This window comes from Neolamprologus multifasciatus, chromosome 7 (genome assembly GCF_963576455.1).
Source record: "Neolamprologus multifasciatus chromosome 7, fNeoMul1.2, whole genome shotgun sequence".
In the NCBI taxonomy this organism is placed as follows: domain Eukaryota; kingdom Metazoa; phylum Chordata; class Actinopteri; order Cichliformes; family Cichlidae; genus Neolamprologus; species Neolamprologus multifasciatus.
The window spans coordinates 26,169,374-26,196,339 of NC_140445.1; the positions used below are offsets into that span (position 1 = coordinate 26,169,374).

The following is a 26,966-nucleotide window of genomic DNA, read 5'->3' on the forward strand; positions in this document are numbered from 1 at the left end:
ATTACTAACTTTGGGTTAGGTCTGTTTAGAAGAACCTACCCATGTTTTTCTTCCTGCTAAATGCCCTTAAAGGTGGGTTAAATTTTCAGAAAGGTGGTTCTCAAGCTTTTTTAAAATTTTTATTTTAACTGAGAGCACTCACACATGACTGAAAGCTGCAAAGGAAAAAGGTGCCATCATGCATTTCTGGTAGCACCAGTTTCTGTTAAGAGGATCGTGGTTTATGATGGTTTACGTCACTGTGTTTGTGGTTTATAGACTCAACCATTAGTGAGGTGGCTGTTTTCATTTCTGTAAACCTGCAGTAGCTGTCACTGTGAAGGTGGTTAACTCTGCTGTTATCACTACAAGGGAAGCATTGAAATAAAACTGAGATGTTCCCATGGTTTTATTCTGTGCTGGTAAATTATAGCAAAATACAAAAATAATTTTTTTGTTTCCTTTCATGCTTACAGGTTGCATAAGATGCTACTGAGGGGCACTTACTGAGAAATAGGTCAAAAGCCACAGAGTCCCTCATGCACTGCCTCTTAAACACAGGGGGCCTTCTAATAAAAGTAGTCTTGAAAAGCAAGTAAAGAATGCCAAGTTTTTAAACCCAAATCGATTTAGTTGAAGAATACACATGTAAAGCTTCAGTTCAAGTAAAACAAGTCACCACAACAGTTAATGATCTTTCCTTTCACTTTATTCATGATGCAGCTTCCAAACAGTAAATATTACATCACATACAGGGACACTGAGTTAGTGTCTGTTATGGATATGACAACATTTAAATGCTTTTGCAACATTAAACAGACAATGTGGATGACTGAGCTGAAGGCCTTGTCTTTGGGAATGTATAGGTGGTATGGTGCTGTTCTCTCCATGCCAACAACAATAACTTAAATTACAATATTTACAAGTTTTACAGAATTAGTAACGTAAAAGTGTAAAAAGAAATCATTTGGGTACGTTGTTCAGCAAACATACAAAACAAATTAACCAAATAGGTGACAGGTTTCCTGATCAAGTGCACCAAAGTAAAAATTACTCTTCATTTGCACTCTCTTAGGCATCTCGAGTTTTGCACCCATCGTCTTCATGGTGCTTTTGAGTCCTACTGGAGACAAACATCTTTATGATTGTATGGGACAGTAAAAAGTGACACATGCTTGAGGTTTTGTTTTTGTTTTTAAATTACGAGGGATCTGAACAGAGCAGCAAGTGCAGAGACAGGGAGCCCGTGGATGATTTGATTTGTGGAATGTACACTTAAACATCTGCATACATGTAGAGCAAAATTTGCATCTCACAGAAACTTGACAAAGGGCAACAAAGAAAATGCACACAAAGGATATGTTGATGAATCTCTCCTCCATTCTTTTCTGCTGAAAGGCGTCACTGTAAACTGTCTTCAGATGTGACCACACAACCCCACCTTCATTAACTTGTAAAAGCTTGAGAAATTACACGTTAGGGGAAAGAATGTACTACAGGTCCTAGATGTGCCACTTTTTATTCCTCAAAGTGGCATTTTACTTTTAGCTAACCACATCCACGCATTCAGTTGGAGTCAAAATTAAAATATTTCCCATGTTACGGAGCTGTGTCACAGCTTCATCCGCTGCACCACAAACAGCACTGCTTCACAAAACCAAAGCATGCAAACAAACTCTTCTTTAAAAACTTTTTTTTTAAAGCAGCTGAAGGAGATTTTTCAGCTGGCCCGCATTTTAGGTTGTTGGGATGAATGTCAAAAAGGTCAATGTAAAAAAACAAACAAACAAAAAAAAACCCCACACAAATCTTAGCACTTCAACATGTCACTTTTCAGAAGTCAAACAAAAGGTAAAAAAACATTACCCACTACAATAAAATAAAGCACAAACACAATCAATGCATTTTTTTTGTTTTCAGTGTAAAGAAATCTCTTTTCCATTTTCTTCTAATAGAACTCTCTCATAGCTTATATCATGTCTTTGTCAACACTCCCACATCTAACATTATATTTTGACAGTAACTGTATTACAACTAAAACTGCATTAAAAACGTATATAAGCAGATCTCCTGTCATAAACAAGTCAAAGTATCTACAAAAACTGGACACGTTTACCATGTTCCACTCACGGTCTGTCTGTACAGTACTTTAACAGTGCAAAAACATTCAGACTTCAGCCCCAAGATCAGCCTAAATGTTAAATATCTAACATTTAGTCTAATTTTAATGCTGTTTCTCTCCAGACAGCCCCTACATTCAGATTTGATTATACTTGCTAAATGAGTTGACAGATAAAAGATTAAAAGACAGAAAAAAAAAAGTGGAATTCATGTGAAGGCATAATCAGCCCCAGCAGCACCTAAGCTTCTGTATACCTGAAGAATATAGTCCAGGTTATTGCAGCATTTTTAACACGATTGTGATTAAAGATGCTAAGAGACCACGTTCAGCCCCTTCTGAATGAAAAGCTATACCCACGCTTCAGCGCTGGGTAACGAGTGTTTTCTGGACCCATTCTCTGCCTTAATACCAGCCACCTTTTAGAAAACGAATCAAATGAATCCCTTCGACACCGCACGGTGCAAGCAAAAAGGCATGGTCTTTGATATTAAGCAAGTATAGAATCATTAAAGTGTCAGACAGTTTTTTCTTCTTCTATATAGCAGTTTAGTTACCTAAAGTTAATCTAAAGCAAACACACATACACAAAAAACAAAACTTTGAAAGAAAAAAAAAAAAAGTTATTTTGGCAACGGTTTTGAAACAGTGTGTGTGCACTTCTGGTCACCAGTTGTAGTAATGCCGCATACTGTACACTTCCCGTCAGCAAGAAAATAATTACATAAACCCCCAAAGAGGAAAAAAAAAGCTGAGAAAAAAAAAAAAAGAACACAAACACAGGAAAGCAAACAAGGGGTATAAAATAGATGTAGATTTGATGAGGATGATAGTCGGACAAGCCAACTTTTTTTTTTTTTTTTTTTTTTAAATCAGCACATGTCCACAGCACTTCCCCTCCAGTTTGTGATCCTGTGTGACCATTTTGTCTATAGTCGCGCACTGCAAGGTCATAGCAAGGATATCTGTTGATCTTGAAAAGCTATGCGTTTAGATAAGTACCATATGTGGCTATTGTGAATACTTGGAAATAATTGCTCCCGAATGCGATACTTGAAGTGAGGGGAGTCTTCTTGGCATTTTCAGAGCCGGAAGCAAAATCCTCTTTACGTCCAACACGTGTTTGGAGAACCATGAGAGGCGTGTGGAAATTTGGTTAGTAATGTGCGGGGTGCAAACGACTGTCATACTTTCCACATTCCCCAAAATAGTGCAGGGCTATCATATACAGAGCCCTGCCTGCAAAGCTGTGAGGCGCCGTTCAATGCACTCTTTACCTGCAAACACAAAGCAAAGGGAAAGAAAAAAAAGCACAAGTCATGATAAAGCAGCTTATCATACTTGACTTTATTACCACAGGACCGATGAAAAACTTTGAATTTATCTACACAGATTCCCACCGATGACAGTGTTAGTTCGAGGAACATTCCTGAATTAATGGTGGTTCTTAGCTGCTGATGCTGAGTGGGGACATTTTCTGTTACTGTGATACGGTGATACTTACATTTGCTAACAGTGATGATGTCATCCTGTTCAGTGAGCAGCAGAGACAGGCCCTCCATCAGTAAGAGAGCTTTGTGGTAGCGCAGGACCGATGCTTCCCCCTGGTGGAACATCTCATCCAGTGCAGCAGCCTGAACCTGAGAAGACAGAGTGCTCAGGTCAAAGGTTTGATCTTGTTTTGAGTAAAATATTATATTAAATAATATGTCAAATGCTAACCACACAAAGGGGGGGGGGGGGCTGTTAAGCTTTTAATGTGGCAGAACAGTTAAGAGCTGACCGGAAAGCTAGGAGAGAAAGTAGGGGAAAGACAAGACAAGCCGGATTCAAACCCAGGCCTCTACAATAATATTACGGCATATGGGTTGCCTACTCAACCCTGGTGAGCCAAACCAGCACCTTGATAAAGATTCTTTGGTCAATTTCCTCCTATGTTCTCCTCTATTTCTCAATTATCCGACTTTTCTGTCGGTTTACCATCTGCACAGTGTGGCTGAACAGCAGCCGTTCCGCTGTGATGGAGGTGATTTGGTCCATTAGGCGATGCTTCCGGGTAAAGAAACGCTCCAGACGGCTGTTGAGTGAGCGGCAGGATGCCACACTGGACTTGTACAGCTCATTTAGTTTTCTCACAACTGTATATGGAGAGAAATTTTAAAAAGAACAACTAAATACATGAATCATAATTATTTTTATATATTCATATATATAACCTGCACATGGCAATTTTATGTTTTTAAGACTGCCACTGAAAAAATGAAAAGGCTTATACCTTGTTTGACAGTAGCAGATGGGTAAAGCTTGCCCTGTTTAACTTGTTCCATTGCTGTGTGTAAGGCATTGGACAAGAGTTCTGCAGTTTTAAGGTAGAGAACCAGCTGTTCTGCATGACTGAGGAGGCAATCACACGTAAAGTACTTTAAGTTAAACTCAATTCTAAAAAGGACAAATGACACATTAAACACAATCGATACTTGTAGGATAAAAATCTGAATCACAGGTTTATGTTTAAGAAATATTCAGCATCAGAAAATTCACTAGAGGCAGTCAAAAACCATCAAATGCAACAACTACATTTACACTTCAGATTAACGTCTTCCCAAGAAAAGAAAAAAACAAAAACAAAAAAACCTTGAGAATGCCTAAAATCTCATCCTCTACAAATGAGAGTGCCTCGGGCTTTTTACTTTTGCCATGGTGTCCTGAGCAGCAGGCACTTGGGCAGTTTTCTCTTTTCTATTTGCTCCCAGCACTCTCTGGGCGAAATGCAAATATTCTTCATTTCAAGCTGAAGTACACAACAAAAAAAGTCCCGGGTGCATAAAAACACAAAATGACCTACATTATGACTCCTTCACTACAACCCGCTGCTTTTACTTTAGAGTTTTTGTCCTGCAGCAAAGACGCATTCAAGCATATAAGCTTACAATTAGATTAACCTTACAGCAACAAAAATAAAAATAATTAAATGTATTCCAATTTCTTTTTTCCATAGTAAGAGATCTGAGGCACCAATACAATTTAATAAAAATGTCCAAGACCCCAGAGGCTTATCACCAAAAGGGGCGTAAAGCCAGGAAATCGCCACGGTATCCTTTCCTCCAACAAAGACACACAGCCACAGCAGATACGGCCTTACCTCCACTCTCGGCTCAGCGAGCTTATCTGATCTGCTACCAGACTCTGCTGCTGAAGGAGAGAGAGATGAGAAAAGTCCCCCTGCTCCCTTGTCACTGTAGCACCACGGGCAGCAGCCACCTCCATTAGACACAGAGCAAAATCCAATGTGAACCGCAGCCTTTGCACAGTGTCTGTATGCTCCTGCTGAACTCCGACAGACACGGAAGAAAGACAGGCAGAGAAAGGGAGGGGAGGGTATAATGACAGAATTTTAAACAGTGGACACCAGAATGAGGTTTTGCATTCAATCTCCATGGGTGAAAAAAGCCCAGGATTTAAAAAGAGACAGGTCATTCAGTGCTTTCCATGAATCCATTTCAGCTTTTACCTTAAATTATTTTTGTACAGTGTCGTGAACTAAAAGGAAAAAAAAGAAAGAAAAAAAGACCCAAACACCTCAATGACATTGTTTTCCATCATTCCTTACAGCCAACACTCTCTAAAGGCATACTGAGTACTCTTTAGTTCAAGATCACCCTGACTGATGTACACAAGAACAGGAAAAGTCACTGCTACACACAAGCTCTGAACACAGAAGACTCCATCCTCATTACTTTCCAGAGGCATGTGGAAACTGGCATCTCACCTCCATCAGTGTCTCTTCGGGCAGCTCGGGAGCCTCGAAGGTGACGCGACCGCCCATGTTGGCTGTGATGGGATCGGGGAAACTGTAACGAGGACTGGAAGAAGCCTCAAAGCCATCCAAACAGGTGCCTGTCGGAGGGTGACGGCTGGTTAAGGAGCCTGCAGGGCTGCCTGAAGTGAATGAGCCTGCAGTCAGGGAAAGAGACAGCAGAAATGTTACACTCAATGCCCGAGGCAATCATTTTTCATCAGTGCAGCTGGCTGCTGGTATTCATGTTTCCTGATTGTTCATAAATACACAAATATATATATTACCTACTCTTATGCTAACCAGAACATTTAATTTCCACATTACTTAAAATGAAAAACTCAGCTCTGTACTGCCCGACTGTGAATCATCGTAATACTTTTACGTGCTGCAGATGCGATTTGGAGATTAATTACTTGTATTCAGCTCTGTCAACATGTTTTAATGCACAATACCTGAGTATTTTCTCTGTCTGGAGGTAAAGGGTGGAGTGCTGCCACTAGGTGGGGATCCTACAGTGAAAACCACCTGTGCTGGGCTGCCAGAGCCTCCCCCGCCACCCGGGGATCCTTGAGAAACAGAAGGAGTGAACAAATTTGACATTTTTCTCCCTATGAATCACTATCAGTTCCAAACCTTTACACGCATCAGTGGTTAAACTGCAGAACAATGTGTGTTTTTTCGTTCATGCAACAGTCATGTCTACCTGTTATATCTATGGCTTTTTCAGAGGTCAGGTTCTCTGTGCTGCCTCGGTCACCTGCAGGTCCACCAGGTCCAAACGCAGCCATCAGCAGCACGTCGGACAGACCACCGGCACTTTGAGACCTGCTTCAAAGAAACATGACACAGAGACAAGGTGTTTATTCATTTCCTTCATTTTATTAATTAGCCATATCTATCTACATATTCTGTAATATAATTTTACATCATTTTTGGATAATAAAACAGTACACTACATAATAAAAAGTCCAAAGAATAAAGAAAAGGTATAGAAAGATTTTAACTCAGCAATGTGTGCTTTTAAGTGCTCCTCTGAGCCCAACATCGCCTGTTTTAAACTAATTTTACATGACAAGCTTCTCTGTGTACCCTGGTTCTTTGTGGATTGCATCATCGGGGAACAGAAAACAAAGAACAGCAGAAATAAAACACGACCTTCCAAAGCTCTTGGCATCATCATTCCATCTGTGGATGCAATGAGGAGAATGGGTGACCGGTGTGGGTGCTTGGTGTACCAGGTCTCTGAGCTCTGCTGGGGCAGTCCTGCTGCAAGGAGAGCCTATGACCATACCCTGCTGTGTCAGGAAGGTCACCAGGTTCGGAGAACTCGGAGTCTTGGGGAATTCAAATGGCGGGATGGCCTGGGTGAAGAGAAAACATGACGAAGAAAAAGGTTAGAAAGGTTGGGTTAAACCAATTGGTGGTTTTGTCTCATCTTGCGTACATAAAGAAAAAAACAATTTTTTCTCTCTGTTTGACACACAAAACACAGACCTACCCTGGAGGGGGAGCCCAGAATAGTGGGGAGAGGATTACGCTGCATCAGCTCACTCAGTCTGGGAGAAGAGTGTAAGGGGCGGACAGCCATGAGTCCGGCTGAGGGAGTACCCAGAGGGTCCGAGTGCTGCTTTCGGATTTTTTGCCTGCCACCACCAGTGGCACAGTCCAACAGACAGGGGGCACTGTGAAGCCTTGTGCCAAGTCCTGCCCTCTGTGGTTGCTGCTGAGAATTCAGCCTGGGTTCAGTGTGCTGCAGAGCTGCAAAGTGGGACAGAAGGAGATCAGAATATTTCTGCTGCTAGACAGCAGGTGGCAATGCAACATGAAGTGTCAGACAGGCCTAGAAAACAACAAAGCTAGCAAAGATTGACAAGTCCTGTCTAACTCCCCCGACAGCCTACATGTCTGGGAAGAGAAGGTTCTGTGTGAGGAGGACTTGTTAGTGGATTTTAATTTAACCTCCAGTTAAAGGTTAGAAAACTCCTCATCGCATGTTCACGCAGCCCCAGTTTATGCCTTAAAATGTCTTTGTCTGCTTAGAAGCCCCACATATTCAATTTATAAATACTCAAAAACAAAGAAAAATGTCAGCAGGTCATTGTGCATCAAAAGCTTAAACAACTCAGATAATTTCTGCGATATAAATGACAGAAGTAGATTTATTTATACAAGTTATAAATGACAGGAGTATTAAGTACAAATGCGCTTTAAAAAACAAAGAGAGAAAAATAATCTCACTTTTCAGATTTCCTTAACAGTTTTTGCTCCTCTAGAAATCATTTGCACCAAAACAAACTTTCCCTGATCTGCTTATAACTAATATCTATAATTTATAATATGGTTACAAACAGACAAAAGACCGGCTGGTGTAGTTTTAATACCTTTCAAATATCGTCACTGGAGTTTGGCACCAACCAGTTAGCTCTAAGCTTGCACTGTATCACTCTACAGTTTCCATATTTTTAAGCCAGGTTGATGCAGAAGCAAGTGAAGCATGGCCTTCAAGTTACCTTGAGGAGAGAGCTGCAAAGTTCTGGCACCTCCCAGGGAGAACCTGCGGGTGGTGGTGGTGGTGGTGACAGCCCCCTGCCCATAGGGTGGTGAAGGTCCAGTCCTAGCACAGCCCAACAAGCTTCCACTGCTGCAGCAGCGCACTGGTGTTGACAGCCTAATGAAGTGAGTCTTATGAGTCAATGCACTTCCATCAAGAAGTGTAAAAGCTAACCTGTAAATTTAGTTTTGCAACAGTGGAGTTTATACATTTATAAATGTGTGTGTGTGTTTCTTGATGCAGACCGTGGCGAACCATCCTGTTTGGTAGAATGGAGGTTTTGCTCCATACGCTGGTAATTCTGGACCTGAGTGGGGACTGGAATAGGCAATGACTGACCATGGTTTCCATAGCTACCCCCCGAGAACTCGCTGGGCCTGACAACAGTGAGAATAACCGAGGGTGCCAAGGGAACAGTTAGATAAGAGAGTAGACAGTCCGTGTGCTTCTGTACACACATGCGTAGTTAACACTTTCCAGAGGAAGCAGATGTGACTTATTAATTTGCACAATGTTTACGTACAAACGACACATCGACTAACATCACAAGACAAAAGATTAAGATGACAGTTGTGGAGTAACTGTGTATGTAATAGAGAGATAAACACTGGGACAATTAAGCTTGTTAAACTAATAAAACTGACTTAATTGAAAACCTTCTCACAGTTTATAGTGAAGAAAATTTCATGCATGAACCTTCGGTGCTTTAGTTGAATCCAAATTGCTTTACCAGCTGCTTCTTTCTTGCACCATGTAACTATACAATAGGGGAAATAATTACTTAATATTCTGTTGAATTTGTTCACTTACAAAGAAATACACAGTCTCTAATTTTGAAAGTAGTTTCAGCTATTAGTCTAACTATTCGGATATATCGCAGAAATTACTGTGAAGCCAGACGTGAGGTTGTGCTAAAAACATTGAAACCAAACAAAGGAGGGTAAACAGTTTTTAAAAGAAAAATATAAAGGTAAAATCAAAGGTGGTCAAAAACAGCCGATTCAACCCTAGACTCCAGAGGGTTAGGTGATGGAGTGGCCCAGACCAGACCTCAGTCCTTTAGAAAAATCTGTGGATAGAGCTGAAGCTTCGAGTTGCCAAGCAACCTGGAGGATTTAGAGAATTTCTGTAAAGAGGAGTGGGCCAAAGTTGATGGTTTCAAACCTGCTGACCAACTGCAAGAAACCTCTTGTTGCTGTGCTTGCCAACAAGGGTTTCTCCATCAAGTCAAGTTTTTCTTATTCCATTCAGTGACACACAAATCCACTTAAACCTTTTTTTAATAATGTGTTTTTTTAATTTTTGTTCCTCCTTTAAAATTAAACTACAATAAAAATTAGAGACTGTTAATATCATTGTAAGTGAGAAAACTTGCAAATTCATCAGGAGATCACCCAATTAACTCCCCCACATTTACCACCATAAGAAAAGATTTGGCTGTGTGCAGTTACCTGACAGGACTTGGTGATCCACTGTAGGAAGGCGAGTGTGGTGGTGTTTTGGCTTGGTTACACAGACCAGCAGAAGCTAAAAGAGAGCTAATTAAAGTGGAGAAGAGAATAAGACCATCGCAACATTATTCATGAACAGTTAAGAGGGCGTACATTTTCACAGCTAATATAAGTGTGATTACTAACATAATTTATCTTCCTCTATAAGCCCGATTCTGTAACAGTGCCAAAGAAGTGCATTTAATTAACATATCAGCTGCTGTGCTGGATATTAATGAATAACTAGCTTTTGCTTCTCACCCGCTGTTCATTAGGCTGTCCTGCAGCACTTTACTCTCACTTGTCAGCTCACCTGCTGAACAAAAACAAAACTGTTATAAACTTGAACAGCCTCATAGCACAGCGCTTCAGCTTGAGAAATGCAATATAAATGTCAGTCTGTGGAAAGAAAAAAGGCTACAAGATGAATTCAACTCTACTGAAGAGCTCCATGTAATGTTTATGCAGGCACTCGATGAAAAAGAAAAGTTTTCTTACTGGTGAAGTGAGCAGGCACTATCACAAAGTCATCTGTGTCACAGGAGGAGGAGTTCTTGCTGCTGCCGCCACCTCCAGACGAGTCCTTAAGGAGAAAACCAGTGGCCTCCTGGGTGGGAGAGGCCAGAGCTTTGGCTCGCAACTGCTGAATCTCAGCAAGCGACTGCTACAGAGACAGGGAGACAGAAGGTGGCATATTAAACACAGAGGAGGAACGTATAAATTAGTCATCAGAGAAGGGAAAGGTGAAAAAGCTGTTGCTTCTATGAATGCAAATAAAACTTTACACTCATCAAAAAAAAGTAAATACAAAAATCTCTGTTTTCCTCCAGAGGTCGCCGCTTTGGGAAATTAGTGCACATAAAAAAAACTATAAATTTTTAAAAGGTTTTTGGCTTCTTTGGGGAACTTTTGGTGTTCGTGCTCGTCCCCTCTCTCTGGGGGAAATGCTGGAGGAAATATAAGAAATAACAAACACAAACCGGTGGTGAGGCAAGGTGAGACGTGGAAGAGCTGCTACAAGAGCTGGCTGATGCAGAGCTGGGCAAACAAGTCATGGTCACAGTAGGAGTTGCTGAAATGAAATTCAACACAGTTGTTAGTTTCTGAAAAAAGAAACTTTGTGTGTTCAGAATTAAAGTCCACAGGACTTCCAAGGTGTTATAACACCCGTTCTATCTTTACGTGACTGGCCTGACTATCAGATCTCATCCTGTAAACATTGCTTCAGCCACCTTGTTTTATTTTTAGGGTTATATTTTCTATTGAAGCAAATGGAACATATTTTGTATTTGTATCTATATTAAACCTAACTAAGGAAGTAGTGCTGTTTATTCTTACTTACACTTTTTCACAGATGAGCTAGCCTCCAGGAAAGGATGACAAAAAAAGTCATCTACCAGGGAGAATAAATATAATTAATGAGAAGAAGTTCACAGTTTTCCTCTGCATGCAACAAACTAAGAAACTGTAACAACATCTTTTGCATAAACAAAGTTTGATCCAAACATGCACGAGTGAAATATGTAGAGTATGAATGAACGTAAAACGTTTTCTGACCAAAGTCCATGCGATCTTTGTGGTTGCGCTGCAGCAGACCCAGCAGCAGCTGCCTCAGGTGGCTTGAAGTCTCTCTGGGAATGCTGTAAAACAAATACAACAACAATCAGTCTTTGCTTCATGCAAATGATTAAAAGGTCACAGCTCTACATACAGCAAAACCTTCAACTCCTACGCTTCACTCTTTATAGATTTTCTAGATTAAGACATTTCTGAGGCAATTTATGTGTATTAGTAAACAAGAATAAATTAATGATTCATGGCTTTTTTCCAGGTCTTTGATAAGCTGACCTACAATATGGCATCTTAATAAGCCACCACTTTCAGATTGGTTCTGCACTAAACATCCAAACAATACTTATATTCTAAGAAATACCTTTATAATAAATGCAGAAAACTAGGACATCATTTTTCATCATTTTTTTTTAAACATATCGTCATTTCAACATAATTTCTTACTTGGGGCTGAGATTCTTGTTTTTTTCATAGAACAGCCGGAGATCTTGGGGACTGCTGGCCTGAAGATGGCAAAAAGTCACAGATATATTGGAAAAAGTCTGTATGAGTATGCATATACACACAGAGTAATTACACGATTACACTATTCTAGTCCATTGCTGTATACATTTTTATTATATCAGGTTTTGTCACTGCACTGCAAACAACACACTCCATTTACTTGACTAACAACTTTTATATAGACATATCAGAGAACAAGGAAAAGCTGGTAATTTAAAAATGCTTTTGGATCAGTTGAGGAAGAACACACAACAGGTTTTGCTATATTACGCTTCATTTTAACACCATTGTCAACGTCCATATTTGGCATCTTTAATCTACATTTAGCCCGATACAGGCTGAGGAAAAACAAAAGGGAGATTTTTTTTTTTTAATGTGTGATGTTAGAGCAGTTATAAGGAATTCAGTAGAGAGAAGCAGTGCAGGACTGTAGCTGCCAAAGACAAAGAGAATAAAGAAGTCACAATGCTGGAGTTGTTGTTTTGTCCCTGCTGGTGTGCAGTCTGTACTGCTATTGCAAGAATGCCCACAGATTTGGAGCAAATGACAAAAGCAAAAATATTTTCTAATCTGTGTGCTAGTTATCGCATCCTCACAATGAGCTGATATTCCAATGTTTCAGGCACTTTTGATTTGAGGTTTTTATCCATATCCTATCACATCCTATCATCAGGGATGCATGTGCCTGGTTTCAGTCTTAAAGTTCAACATGCCAGTGGTCCAAAACATGCAGTCCTAAATAACAATCTTCAGCAAAAAGATTATCTGAAGGCCTTGAAATAGATGATATGCCCCAACATAACAGTTTAGAAAAGCCTAAAACTGGAGCTCTCTTAAAGGCGCAGAGTGGACACACCAAATACTGGTTTGACTTCAAGTTCAAGTTTGTTACGGAAGAGGATTTGGGCCACCGGCGGGAAAAAAAAAAAGTGGGCACATCTTCTTTTCCAGAATTCTGAGAAAAAAAAAAAGTCAGAATTCAGCATTCCGACTTTTTTTTTTTTTTTTTTTTTACAGAATTTGTTTCTCAAAATTCTGAGATTAAAGTCAGAATTCTGACTTTTTTCTCAGAATTCTGGAAAGGAAAAAAAACAAAACAAAAAAAAAAAAAAACGTGCCCGCCTCCCCCACCGGCTTGGCCAAGAATCATTCTGGATATTGTAAACTTTTATTTTACCTGAAAAGGAGCTTTTCCAGTCAGGCACTGAAACACTATTGTTCCTATACTCCACAAGTCAGCCTTGGCATCATAGTTTTGGGACATAATTACTTCAGGAGCCTGGTGAGAAAAATTAAAAAGGGGAGGTGAGATCAATTTTAAAACTTTGAGGGACAATTGATTATTAAATTGATATTATATTCATCCCTGTATTGTTTTACAAATCGCATTTAGTTAAAAATGTAACAAATAAATGAATGAATAGGACTGCAACAATCTCAAACAGCTAAAATCACCATATTTGAATCTGCCAACTGAAACATTTATTCACATTTAAACAGTTATTTCCATTTCATCAGTAAAAATCACCCAAATTGTGCTTACCATGTACATAGGGGATCCACAGAGCGTGGCTGCCATCATGTTGTTCTGAAGGTACCTCGCAAAGCCAAAGTCCGCTGTGGACATAAACGTCCAGAAGGGAAGGAACGGCGGGGATAAAGAAAAAAAGGGAAAAGAGAAGGATGATTAAATATTTGGTGCCAGAAAGAATCCAGGTGTACCTTCATAATATTTACACTGTGGCAAAAAAAATCATTTAAATAAGAGAAAAATGGAAAAACAGACTAGCAAAACAAACAAAAGAATATGCAATACTTGAGCGATAATGGGCGAGTCTTCGCGAGCTTATGATTTAGTTAAGCTCATGGAAATTTAGTATCATCACACTGGAGTTTACTTTGAATTATGACGTAATTAAAACTTATATATATATATATATATATCTATCTAACTGTTCCCTTGGCACTTATATTATATACACTTCTCAACCACAGAAGATCAATGTAGCACACTGGCTTGTTGACTTTATCATTTCCACAGTATAGATGCATTGAACAAACATAGCCTAATACTGTATTCCTATACAAGTTTTCTGTTATTTAATATAATACAATGAGAGAACACCTTAGTGTCTTTCATTTGATTGCTTATGCATTATTTAAATGCTTTGTTGCAGTATGTCAGGAGACTTATTTTAGTCAGTAAGGCTTTAAAACTGACGTAAATTTCTCCATCTTAGCAGTCAAAGCAATCACATTTGGCTTTTTGCAGGCCAGTTCTGGCCCTTGGGCCTTATCTTTAACACCTCTGTGCAGAGGTGTTAATAAAAATCTGGTTAAAGGCGACAGAAACTTTGCCTTTAGTCAGATGAGCTCCTAATACCAGACAGTGTTTCAAGATGGGGCCCGACTCACTTTTGGAACTAGCCTCGTGTGATCATTTAAGTGTTTGTTTGCTTGTTTGTTATTAAGTCATAATTTTGTAATCTGTATATACATTTTATAAACAATAACTCTTAAATGTCTAAAATGCACTCAGCCTCTTAAACGAATCAACAAACCACTTGCGAAAAAACCTTGTGTAGGTACATCGTGTGTGTGCAGTTAGCTTGTTTGAGATTGCGGTGGCTTTGCTATGCATTCAGTCTCTAGAGGGGAAAAAATTAATAGGCTTAGGGACTAGTAGAGCTTCCAAACAGCTGAACACACTTGCTCTCACTCACTTGGGAAAGATTATTCATAATACTTCATAATTATTCAATTTAATACAATTTAGTTTTATTTATATAACATCAAGGGACTTCATATTGTAAGGTAAAGGCCTTACAATATTAGAGCCCCACACAAACGATCAGACAGCTTCCTATGAGCAAGCATTTGGCGGCAGTGGGAAGGAAAAATGTCCTTTTAATGGGAAGAACTCAGGCATATGCCACGACTGGTTGGGGTGATGGGAAAGAGAAAAGAAGGTGAAAATAAAAAAAACAGGGAGACTTTAAATGAATGAAACACCATTTCTTCTTCTTTTTTAAGTCATTTCCTTTTAAGGCACATTGTGAATTATACCAGGGAATCAGGCATCTCTGATCTGTTGCCTTCAGCGATGTATACAGTGAAGCTGTAACACGTAACAAAATAATCAGCCTCTGTGGGAGAAGACTTTAAACGGCTGGTGTGTACTGCTGTCTCTCCTGACAAGACCATGTTTTTCCCAGAAAGTTTTCCATTTATTTATGAAGCCCACATTGTATGCTGGACGCCACTCAGACAGCCAGCAATTAGTGACATACAGCTAAACATGTCACTCTTGGTCCGACTGGGGATGGGATCAGAGAAAACTACAGAGTATGACATTATTTTGGTAAAGTTACACACCAGCTCCATAGCCTTAGCCAGGAATTTCAAATTTACTTCCATGTCATCTGCTCTGGCACCTGGAATACTTCTGACTGTGTCCACTGGGGTTTCTAGTTTCATGTTTAAGAATAGAGTCACCAATGGCCAGACACTTATTGATTACTTTCTGTTGCACCAATATCATCTTCTACCACATCAATCAAGTTTAAACTGGATGACACAAGTGCAACTTGTAGTTGTAGAAAGCGTCTTCGCTTTGCGGCATTTTTAAACAGCGTGCACTCTCAGAAGAACAATAGCAACACTGCAGAGGTAAAACGTGAAATTCTATATGTAATCAATTTCTTCAAACAAGTTTAGCCTTCTGAGCTTGGAGTAATCAATTACCTCAGGGAAATCATTATGAGATCCCATTGCAATAAAACTGTCTATAGAAAAGTTGATTACGTTGTAGGAATTTCCATAAGGAGCTTTATGAGATTCAATTATTTTTTTGCTCCTGTAAATTGTTCAGCTGCTTTAAATCCCACAAGTTTTATATTTGTAAATGTTTTGCCATCACTTTAAGAAAAATGTATTCTTATTTGGCATATCAATCAACAGATACTACAGAGCTTAAAACTATGTATAATCGCCTTAAATCTCACATAATCAAACCTACCAATCTTGATGCAGGTGTTGTTGGAGTGTGACTTGCATCCTGGTGGGTAAGAAAGCAGGATGTTCTGTGGCTTGAGGTCCCTGTGAATTATTCCTTTGGATTGTAGGACCCTCATGGCTCCTGCAATCTGCTGCAGGAAAACCCGAATAGTGTCCTCACTCAGAGTGCCCTTAGCTGCAGGAAAACACAAAGCAAATATCAATTAATCACTAACTTTGATGTGAATCCTACAGGTTACTATGCAAGTAGCATTTTCTTAATGAGGACACAACATGATGATATCAGTAAACCTATCACGGGCTGAATGAATCTCTCTTAGTTTATAGTTGGAATACAATGATTTTATGCAACAGATCATTTTAATACATTTCCTAAATTATCTGCAGCGTGTGTTTATTCCTGTGTTCTCTAATATCACCCAACTGCCACGTCCTCTTTTGTGTCTCCAGCTCAAAATGATACAGTATTGCGTTATGGACACTTCCTTGACTACAATTGCTCCATGTCCACGTCCCTTCCAGCAGACTTTTAAAGACATGCTGTATTTGCCTTGAGCTAGAAGCAGTCTAGGTCATTTATTACAATGGGGAGAGGATCCAAACCCATTTTTCAATCATGCTGGCTATTAATAGAATAGGATGGGATTTCTATTTAGAGTCTGGGTGCAAAATTACAGGAAGTTTGACGGATATCACAAATGAATTGATGGTCCTGGCTATTTGAGGCTGGGAAAATCTGTAGTGCTGAGAAATTCCCAGTTTGCTACCATTCTGACTCAAAAGTGAGCACAAGGTGGCTCTAGGTATATGATCAAACACTGTACTGTGTTTATTAAAATACAGAAGAACAATGCAGAGAGGTGTCTCTGGTCTGATTATTCTTTAGGCACTATTAAAACTTTTAGGTCCAAATCTGTTAGTGACAAGCCAAATCTGCTGCTGCTTTTAGGGCTAAACACGAAAGCCTGAAGTCTCACAAAACAAAGATGTGAACTGAGTGACCTTAGTCTTGGGAGGTGACAGAAAAATAACTGTCATAACCAGCACCTCCTTTTGAGAAATCACTCTGACAAATTCTTTAACATAAACGTTTTGTCACAAAGTGCTTTACTGGAGGCTTTTACTAATTTAAGGTTATAATTAAGACTATTGATGATTTGGCCATCATTGCAGAATCCATTTTTTAGTTCTATGGTTGCTCTGCTGTTCTCTTATTTCTGAAATTTAAGCTCTCTTTCCTGAACACATGTCTACGCCAAATATCATCATTTACATACATATGAAAATATGTCAAAAGTCCAGTTTTCATCTTGTTTGCTAGGAAACGAATATAATCGTTGTGTTTAGATAAAAGAGAAGGGCCTTCAGGGCCTGCTTTAGATCTAGAAAGACTTTTGAGCAAAGATTTTATTCCTGATTTAACTGATTTTTTGGATTAAGAAGCATTTTGAGTACATTGAGCATAAGTAGATAAACTGTTGCACTTACAGTGTAAGTAGTCAGCGAGATCGCCGCCGTTGCAGTACTGTGGTTAAAAATAGTGACAGGGCAGGAATGAAGGGGAGGGGGAGAGAGATGAAAAGGAATAGCATTAGAAAACACAGGTAGCACCGAGGACTGAGGTGTAACCACAGAGAAAAAGACTCTGAGATCACACAGCCTCTGAAGCAACTAGAAAGCAGCAGAGATCAGAGGAGTGATTTGCCGAAGAGTGATGTGTTTACAGATTTATACCCTTGTTCCCATTCCCAGCATTAATATGAATGAACCCAGAAAAGGACGGGCTGTGACAGGTGAGGCCGTAAAATGCTGCCTCACAAGTAGTTTAATCTCTCAGACACACAGATCAGCATAAAGAAATCTGATTTTGACTTGTGGTATAAATCTAGACAGCAATTGTATATTTTTATTTTAATAGCATAGTACATGACAGAACACATTTGACAGCAGAAGATTAAAATGAGGCTAAGAAATCCAAAGTTCTTCTGCCTGGCTGTCAATGTTATGTACACTCACTAGCCACTTTGTTAGGTACACCTGATCATCTGACCACAGAGAGTGATCCACAAAAAAGTAAATATTCAGCGAGCGGCAGTTCTCCATGTAAAATACCTTCCTGAGGCCACAGGAGAATGACCACTTGGTAAAACCAAGGTTTTCAGAAGACATCTGCAAACCTCTGAATGCATATGTCGAACCTTAAAAATGGTGGACTACAGAAGCAGAAGACCACAGTAGGTGCCACTCCTGTCAGCTAAGAAACAGGATACTGGGACTTCAAGTAAAGGGGGAGGTCACCAAAATTAGACAACAGATAACTGGAAAAATGTTGCCGGAGCTGATGAGTCTTGATTTCTGCTGCAACAGTCAGATGGTAGGTTCAGAATTTGGTGTAAACAACATGAAAGCATGAATCCACAAAAAATCAGCAGCATCTGTGTGATCAATCTATATCAAGTCGATATAGACCTAACCCTCTTGAATCTATGCCACCGAGATCTGAGCCAGTTCTTAAGTCAAAGAAGTCAGAGATCGAACCTGGTACTAGCAAGGTGTACCTAATAAAAAGTTTAGTGAGTATATGTATTTTTACAACATACATTAACAAAATTAGCAAGCAATTTTTAATCGCTTTGACAAATACTATAAACAAAATTTACATGGATAAAACATAGTTTGGCATGTTCCCTTGAAGAAATTATTTAAAATGCACAAAACAAGAGTATGAGCATCAAAAGCATCAAAAGCAATTTGAGAACACACAACTCCCTCATTTATGCCCTTTTCCCCCTCTAATTCATAATCAGGACAACAGCATCAAATCACAGCAAAAAGAGTACTGGCTGTTAGCATTTAACCCCCCCCACAGATGCCTGAGGAGACAGCTAATTTTAGCCCTGTTAGAGTTCAGACAATACAGCGCTGAGCAAACAAAGCCAAACATCCCAGCAAGCTTACCTCCATTACCAGGTACACTGAGCTAGCAGTTTCCTAAAGAGAAGGGAGATAAGAAGAGTGGGGGTAAACATACACACGCCAGTGGCAGACAAAGCAGAAGGAACAGATGGTTCCTGTACACACCACTCATGTTAAAGCAAGTTAAAGAGGTGACTTAGACTAGAAGTATCAAGCAGCTTAAACAGCTGCAGAAAAGTGAAAATAAGTGGCTAAAATCCAGATACAGATACCGACAAGTCTATAAAAGTTGCACAATGGGAGGAGGATTAAAACACTAGGTCTTTATAGGCAGAACCAACTGATACCCCTGAAACATCTGTTTTCTTTTTTTCTTTGTTTCTTACACAATAAATATGGAGGTGGCGTGAATTAAAAAAAACTTGAATTGTATGTCTGCCATCAGAAATTAGGAATCCGAGTGGAAATAAATGCCAAACAAAACAAAGACAAAAAAAGGCACTGGCTATTGGCCAAATGATTTTATATACCACCCAAAAATTCAATTAGTGCATCCTTAAAAAGCCAAAAACAACAATAAAAAAAACAATTACTGACACAGAAGGTGGACCCTGTCATCACCAACATTAACAAAGCAACGGGTGACAAGTGTGAATCAGTAACAAGCAAGTCATATTTTCTCACATCAACACCAAGATAAAAAACAAATAATGGATAATTTAGAAATTATTCCTTACTGAGAACTGAGAACCACAGAAACTCAAACATCTATTGTGCACTTTGGAAACAGTCCAAAACTTATTTTTAAAAAAAAGAAAAGAAAAAAAGAAAACTCTGTGAAGGGTAGTCAAGCCCATTTCAAAAACCTCTCTTATCTCATGGCAACAGACGACTGTTGTCTCTCTCTGACCTCGATTCAGTATCTCACTAAAACCAGCAGTCAGAGGCCAGACTGTTTTATACAGTTCAGCTGAGTCAGGCTTTCTCAATAGTTGTCGTTGGCTTTATTAAAGATGGACGGCCAAACACCAGTGAGTTTAGGGGCGGTGGGGAAACACTAAGCTAGGTAAATAACATTCGATGAAATAGTTAAATAAGAGGTTTGGTGTTGTGGTGGATGGCCATGGCACTGTAATAGCTTACAATAAAAAGAATCTGAACTATGTCCTGGGTTATAATGACTCAGTCACACTCGAGTGAAAACTGGACTTTGGGGTTTGGCTCAGCTGATTGCCAACTGGTTATATTCCGAAATTAAACCAAGGTTGTCATTTGGCAGGTCAATAAAATTTCTAGATTTCTTTTTCAAATCTGTGAGACTCTGGTTGGACTTTGTGTGAACTTCAGCTTCAATTTCAACTAATCGCTTTATTATCAGAAACAGATTGCATGCGATTGCCAACTTGACCCTGTTTGAATGAGTCTGAATTCTTTAGCCAATATTCAGTCGTACGCTGACAGCAGGTGAAAGGGTTTCTTTTTCTATATGTCACTAGATGTACAGCTTGAGAAGATCTTGACAATGGTGTTATTCGTGGCCATGGCTCTGACTGGCTAGTTGACTTTTTCAACTGTCAAACAATGGTTTAATATCAAGACAGATCAGTCGATCTGAGTACAGCATACAGATTCAAAGGTCTGGACCCAGATGAGTAACACTAACCCTTCAAAATTGTAAGCCTACAATACACAAATATTTGACTTGCAAACCCATCTTCAGTCCCTTTCATTGCTGGTTTCCAGAGCTTGGTTTGGTGTCAGTTTCTTTAGGACCTAATTAGATAGATGACTGGATCGCCAGCTAAGAAGATCAGCACTGTCGGCTGCTGTGCCACAACAAACCTGTAATCTTAGAGCCCAGCTCCAACTATCCACAGCCAGCACGAACGATAAAGAGAGAGCAGGGTATTTTTTTTAAGGTTCTGCATGTACAGAGAAATGATTGTTGCTAATTATTTCAGCAAAACAACAAGGGGATTGTGCTTTAGTGTGTAAGCAGCAAGCAGCTCATATGATAGCATGCAACACTGTTCTTCCATTATGAGTAAGCTGTCAAGCTTAACCAATATGGGCAGAGAATGATAGCTCAAACCCCCAGTCCGCTAATGAAACTTTCAATATGTGCAGTTTTCATTTTCTCTTCACACAACAGAGAAGGAGGATCTCATCTCAGTTCTTAGAGTCAAGGATTCACATTTCATTTAAAAATAAATAAGCAGATCACAATGAAACAACCTTCAAAACTTCTATGCAACTTTTTAAAATTACAAACATTTTTAAGAGATTTGTTCCAGACCAGTTTCTTCAAAGACACAGCATCAGCTACCTGCTGTTAGTCTGCAAGAACAACGCAGCCTTTGAAATTAGCAGAATTTGCACATTTGATGTTTTTTTAAACCAGATGGCAGTTTGTTAATCAAAAACTACAAAGACAGAAGAAACACCTGGTGAGTTCAGATAAGAGTTTGTGTGGGGAAGTAAGGGACAATATATCTAAACTAACTAGCAGGTGTGGCCATCACAGAGACACCACTGAGAGTGTGGACTCTGATTAAAAAGGCAACACCTTTTGTTTATTATGGTGAGCCAAGATATCTGCTTCTCTAACCATGAACAACTGGTAAAGAAGCATTAAAACAGTAGCTTGTGCCCTGATCAACTTGTTTCTGCCTACAAGCACAACTTAAATTGCTACACTTCAAAGAAAGACTTAATAAAAGGAGGCCATCAAGAACAGGCCACGTAGCAGCAGAGAGAATTTAAGCACTAGAAGGGTTGGCCAGGTTCAACGGGCCACAAAACCAGAGTCGCCAGAGCAGAAACAAACAGTTTTAAAACAAACAAATGTTGGAAAGCCTCATTTAACAAATAGGTAAGCCATAACTGTGCAAACTGCATGAGACACAAGTGGGTCATGTGGAAAAGCCACATCCAGCAGCCCATCTGCTCCGCTTTTCAGCTGCTGTCTAACAGGGAAAAATGAGAAACCTTAACATGTGATTTTGACACTTGTGAATGTGATGCTACATACCTGAAAGTCCAGTAAAGCAACAATGTTCTCATGCTTGAGTTCCTACAGAAAAGACAAAATACTTCAGGTCACATATCGTTTCTTTTTACATGCTTGTTCAGGTCAGGGCATTCTTGTAGTCTGTGAGAAGCTTCTGAGTACTGATTTTCACTATAACAAACTCTGTGTTTAGTAAGACAATCATGCTGAGATAACCACTCCTCATATTTCACTAACACATCTGGCACGTGGCCAGCTGTGAATACCATATTACCACAGCTCCCACAGGTTCAGATGCCAGGTGACAGATTTAACTACAAAAACATACATCAATCAATCTGATGTTGAACACTAGGCAGGGGGTGTTCTTTTGTCTCTCTCTGAACTTGACTTACCTTCAGTATTTTGATCTCCTTCCCCAGCAGAGTCTGAGATTTGGCTAGGTTCTTCTTGTTGATGCATTTTACTGCCACCTCCCAGTCATGTTTCTGGAGCACAGAAACTCAAGTCATTTGAAGAAAGAAATAAAACACTGCAGAGAATGTCAGAAAGTGTCTGCACTTTGTCTCACTGCACTGCCATCTGTCAAATGTATGGTTTGGTAAAAGGAAATGTAAAGTGTCACACTATGGCATATTTTTTTGTTGACTACCATGGAGTGTTGGCCTACAAGGAAATGACTTGCTGAGAGTGTAAACAGCCAGAAGGTCTGATTGCTAAGGGTTTTCTTCTCTTTTTAAGGCAGACTCCCATGCACCATATTTCATATAAATCACTGCAGTGACCTTGGCAGTGGATTTTCTGACTTTCTAGCAAAATTATAGGCAGTTCACTACCTGTATTGTAAAATGCACTGAAAACAGTGGATGAAAATTATTCTGTTCACTTCAATTTTATTTATATAGCACCAAATCACAACAACAGCTGCCTCAAGTCTCTTTATATTGTAAGGTAAAGACCAAACAATAACACAAAGAAAACAGAAAACCCCAATAATCATATGATCCCCTATAAGCAAGAGATTTGGAAACAGTGGTAAGGAAAAACTCCCCTTTAACAGGAAGAAACTTCCTGGTCTAAAAGGACCAGGCTCAGGGAGGGGCAGCCATGTGCTGCATCCGGCTGGGGTGAGGAGAGGAGGACAGGAAAAGTGCACGCTGTTGACGAGAGCCAAATATTAACAACAGATAATTAAATGCATTATGGGAATCCCCCAGCAGCCTAGACATATAGCAGCATAACTTTGTGTTCTTCTGTTATCTGTACCTGAGCTGTGGTAACGCACAAATTTCCCTGCTGTAGGATCAATAAAGTTTTAGCTTATCTTAGGATTCAGGTCCACTTGATCCAGCCCTAACTATACGCTTTATCAAAAAGAAAAGTTTTAAGCCTGGTTTTAAAAGTAGAGATAGTATCGGTCTCCTGAATCCAAACTGGAAGCTGGTTCCACAGAAGAATGGCCCGAAAGCTGAAGGTTCCCATTCTACTTTTAAATATCCTAGGAAAAACAAGCAAGTCCGCAGAGAGCGAAGAGCTCTAACGGGGTGAAATTATCTGTCTGCCAATGTAGTAAAGAAGCAACATAGATGCTTCAGGCCCACATGATCCCCTGAGTGGATTACATGTCTCAGGATGGAGCATTTCCATTTCATATCCATCCATTCTGGGTGTAGTACATGTTTGAACATGTCTATTTGGCCTCAGTGTGGAGCTTTCGAAGGAAAACAATACGTGTCTGGTGGCCTATATTTACATTAGCGACGCTGACACACAACATCTGCACCACAAGCCAGCCACAAAAATAAAGGCAGTCACACAATAACCAGGCATGCTTTCATAAAATGTGTCGCAGGTATTTAAATAAAGTATTTCAACGTTTGTTTTTTTTTAATATAGCTTTGTTATTTCAAGGAACATCCTGTATGTGAGACTAGGCCTCTTAAGGGCGTACAATGACAACAACTACACCAGATGGCGACCTACATTTAACAGCGCAACAAATCTGCCTTAAAAAAGACAACGGATTTGTTTATAGCAGCAATAAAACGTATTATAAACTTGCAAAGGGGTAATACTCACCTCTCGGTGTCTACCTTTAAAGACCACAGCAAATGCGCCATGTCCTATCAGGTCCTTCCGACTGAACTCAAATTTCCCCACCGTCTCCATGTCGAGCCAAAGTCTTTATTTTTACACTACTAAGACCTGGACAGATGACCAGGAGACCTCAGGTCACTCTTCTTGTTAGAGAGTCCTTTCTCCTCTGTCAATTTGGGCCAGCTGCAGCGACGTTCAGCCCCTCTTTCTTTTGCCATAGGCTGCCTACCTTTCAAACCGGCCTCTTCTCTCATGTTAACACGGATACGTTTTGAAGTTTTTATTTTTGTTTAAATCGTGTTACTTCTGACAAAGCCGTGAAGCAAGCTCCATCTTTGACAGTGCGGCCAACATGAAGTTAGCTAACTTAACGAACGACTTTCCTAGCTGCTGTCTCGGCGGTGCCACCTTAAAAAGCAGCTCGCTGGGTTTTGTTTATATACAGGAGGTCCTGACTTCTGTCGCCTAAGCGTCCGTACAGGCGAAACGAGCCCTGGCATTAAACTCAAAAGAAGAAAAACGGTCTAAATAGCAGAGACCATTGCTAACCCCCCTTAATGCACTGCAATTAGCAGCTGACTCGCTGAAGTCACAACATCGCTCGTGCCGTCGAATGCAGTCTAGCTTCTGAAACAAAGCGCATGCGCATTGCGATTAAAGCCGTGGGTTTGACGTCACGGAGCGTCCCTAAAATGAAAGAGTAGATTTGCTTTAACTTTATTAAACAAGATGAGACTGGAAAAAGAAGACGCTTCGTCTCAGTAAAAAACAATGCATCAGATAACTGGATATTATGTGCGGATGCGTGCTAATGTGTACGCTGGAAAAATAGGCCGAAGAGAAAGACAGGTCCACTAAAGCCTTTGTTTACTTAGTTATTTCACAAAAATGGCAATCAAAAATCTTTAAAGAAAAAAAATGTTATGAGGTTTTGTTTTTTTTTTATTAAACCATGGTCTTCATTAGAATCCTGTGCCAAATAGAAATAAATAGAGCATGCGAATATTTGCAAATATCACAAATCCATATTTTTCCTCATTAGATCATGATGAAACATGTAAAATGTTTAAAGTGAGAAATTTTATAAGTTTTAAGACCAAAATTAAATCATTTTAAAATATTTTTAAAAATAAAAAAAGGCCGAGGGGACGTATGCAGCATCCCTCGTGCACATACTGGATTCATTACAACAGCATGGCTTCGTAATAGAAGGGTACATATTTAGTGCATGAAGCTAAAAACTGGACAATGATAACCCAGGACTGTTGAGAAGCTAGAATCCTACAATACTATGGAAACTGTGTAACATTTACATTTTTCAGATAAAAATAAGTACATAAAAAAACAGAGTCAATGCAAAAGGCAGCTTTTAAATTATTGTTTAATTTATTAAGGGGACAAACAGATCCAAAGCTACCTGGCCCTGTGTGAAAAAGTAAATGCCCCCTAAACTTAATAACTGATTATGCCACCCTTGGCAGCATCACCTGCAATCAAGTGTTTAAAATAACTGATGACCAGTTGCTCACATTGCTGTGGAGAAATTTTGTGTCACTCATCTTTGCAAAATTGTTTGAATTCAACCACATTGGAGGGTTTTTGAACATGAACGGCCTGTTTAAGGTCATGCATCTCAATTTGATTTCAGACTTTTACTTGACAACTCCAAACCCTTCCTTTTGTTTTTCCTGAGCCATTCAGACGTGGACTTGCTGGTGTTTTTTGTATCATTGTCCTGCTGCATTACCCAAGTCCTCTTGAGCTTCAGGGCAAAAATTGAGACAAAGAACTGGGAGAGAGCAGAATGCATGGTTCCATCAATTACAGCAAGTTGTTCAGGTCCTGGAGCAGCAAAGGAGCTCCAGATCCTCACACTACCACCGCCATGTGTGACTGTTAGTATGATGTTCTGTTTATAAAACACTAACAAGACTTAAACCTTCAAATACTCCAACCTTTATCTTGTAAGACCACAGAATATTTTCCACAAAATCTTGCGGATCATTGAGATGTTTTTGGCAAATGTGAGATGACACTTCGTCTAAGGTGAAATTTGCAATGACTTCCATGAAAAAGACATTATCTGGATGGAAGCATACACTGTTTTAAAACCTGTATATACCTTTCAGCAGTGATTTTGCCTTCAGGCCAAATAAAAGACCAAAAAATATTGAAATCACAAGAAATAAATGATAAAAGTACAAAATGAAATATGAGGTTTCTAGAGAATGATCTAGAGGACACAAAGGACGGTGACCAATACTTTAAAGTAATATGAAAAAGGCAGCTTTCACAGGGCTCTATGCAGGCCCATGCTTCAGTAGCTTGTAAAAGCAACTTTAGCTGCAATAACTTGAAGCAACTGTTTACATATGATTTTATTACACTCTCATATTCTCCTGGAGGAATTTTGCCCCATGCATCTTTACAATTTTCCTTTGGTTCATTGAGATTTGTAGGCATTTGCTTATGCACAGCTGTCTTAATGCCAGTACAGAATTTTAATCAGATTGAGGTCTGGACTTTGACTGGGTCATTGCATTACAGCAAGAGTCATTTTGGCTCTTTTCTGTTGTAGATTTGCTGCTGTGCTTTGGCTTTAGCTGTCAGGCTGACAGCCTCACATTTGACTCTAGAATAATTGGGTATATATAAGAGTTCATGGTTGAGCCAGTGATTGCAGGGTGCTCAGACCCTGTGGCTGCAAAACAAGCCCAAATCATCACCCCCTCCTCCACCATGCCCGACAGGTGATATGAAACATTTGTGTTGGTTTTCTCCAAATATGATGCTGAGCATTGTGACCAAATATCTCCACTTTGTCCTCATCTGTCCAAAAGACATTGTGTTAACAGGATAATAGTTTTCACTTACAGCACAATAAAGGCCCTGTACTGTCCATTACACTTTAA

General features: G+C 39.6%; 1 protein-coding gene across 4 annotated transcripts; it reads right to left on the bottom strand.

Moving 5' to 3' along the window:
- Nucleotides 1-670: 670 nt before the first annotated feature.
- Nucleotides 671-24,716, bottom strand: ulk1b (unc-51 like autophagy activating kinase 1). 4 transcript variants are annotated; one of them, XM_085166697.1, is made up of 27 exons: nucleotides 24,037-24,716; nucleotides 22,353-22,445; nucleotides 21,979-22,020; nucleotides 18,990-19,022; nucleotides 17,520-17,556; nucleotides 16,033-16,206; nucleotides 13,558-13,631; nucleotides 13,192-13,293; nucleotides 11,955-12,013; nucleotides 11,496-11,578; nucleotides 11,281-11,331; nucleotides 10,919-11,010; nucleotides 10,437-10,602; nucleotides 10,200-10,251; nucleotides 9,900-9,986; nucleotides 8,694-8,825; nucleotides 8,408-8,565; nucleotides 7,396-7,655; nucleotides 7,053-7,258; nucleotides 6,601-6,722; nucleotides 6,350-6,463; nucleotides 5,868-6,052; nucleotides 5,241-5,425; nucleotides 4,374-4,492; nucleotides 4,079-4,236; nucleotides 3,603-3,738; nucleotides 671-3,375 (listed from the first exon to the last, which is right to left on the bottom strand). In XM_085166697.1, exons 1-27 carry the CDS (start codon nucleotides 24,124-24,126, stop codon nucleotides 3,320-3,322), a joined length of 3,066 nt encoding a protein of 1,021 aa, XP_085022823.1. In that variant the 5' UTR covers nucleotides 24,127-24,716; the 3' UTR covers nucleotides 671-3,319. The 4 variants fall into 4 exon arrangements, with proteins under 4 accessions (XP_085022823.1, XP_085022822.1, XP_085022820.1 ...); XM_085166696.1 differs by having other exon boundaries at nucleotides 6,601-6,725; XM_085166694.1 differs by having other exon boundaries at nucleotides 10,200-10,254.
- Between the last annotated feature and the right edge of the window lie 2,250 nt (nucleotides 24,717-26,966).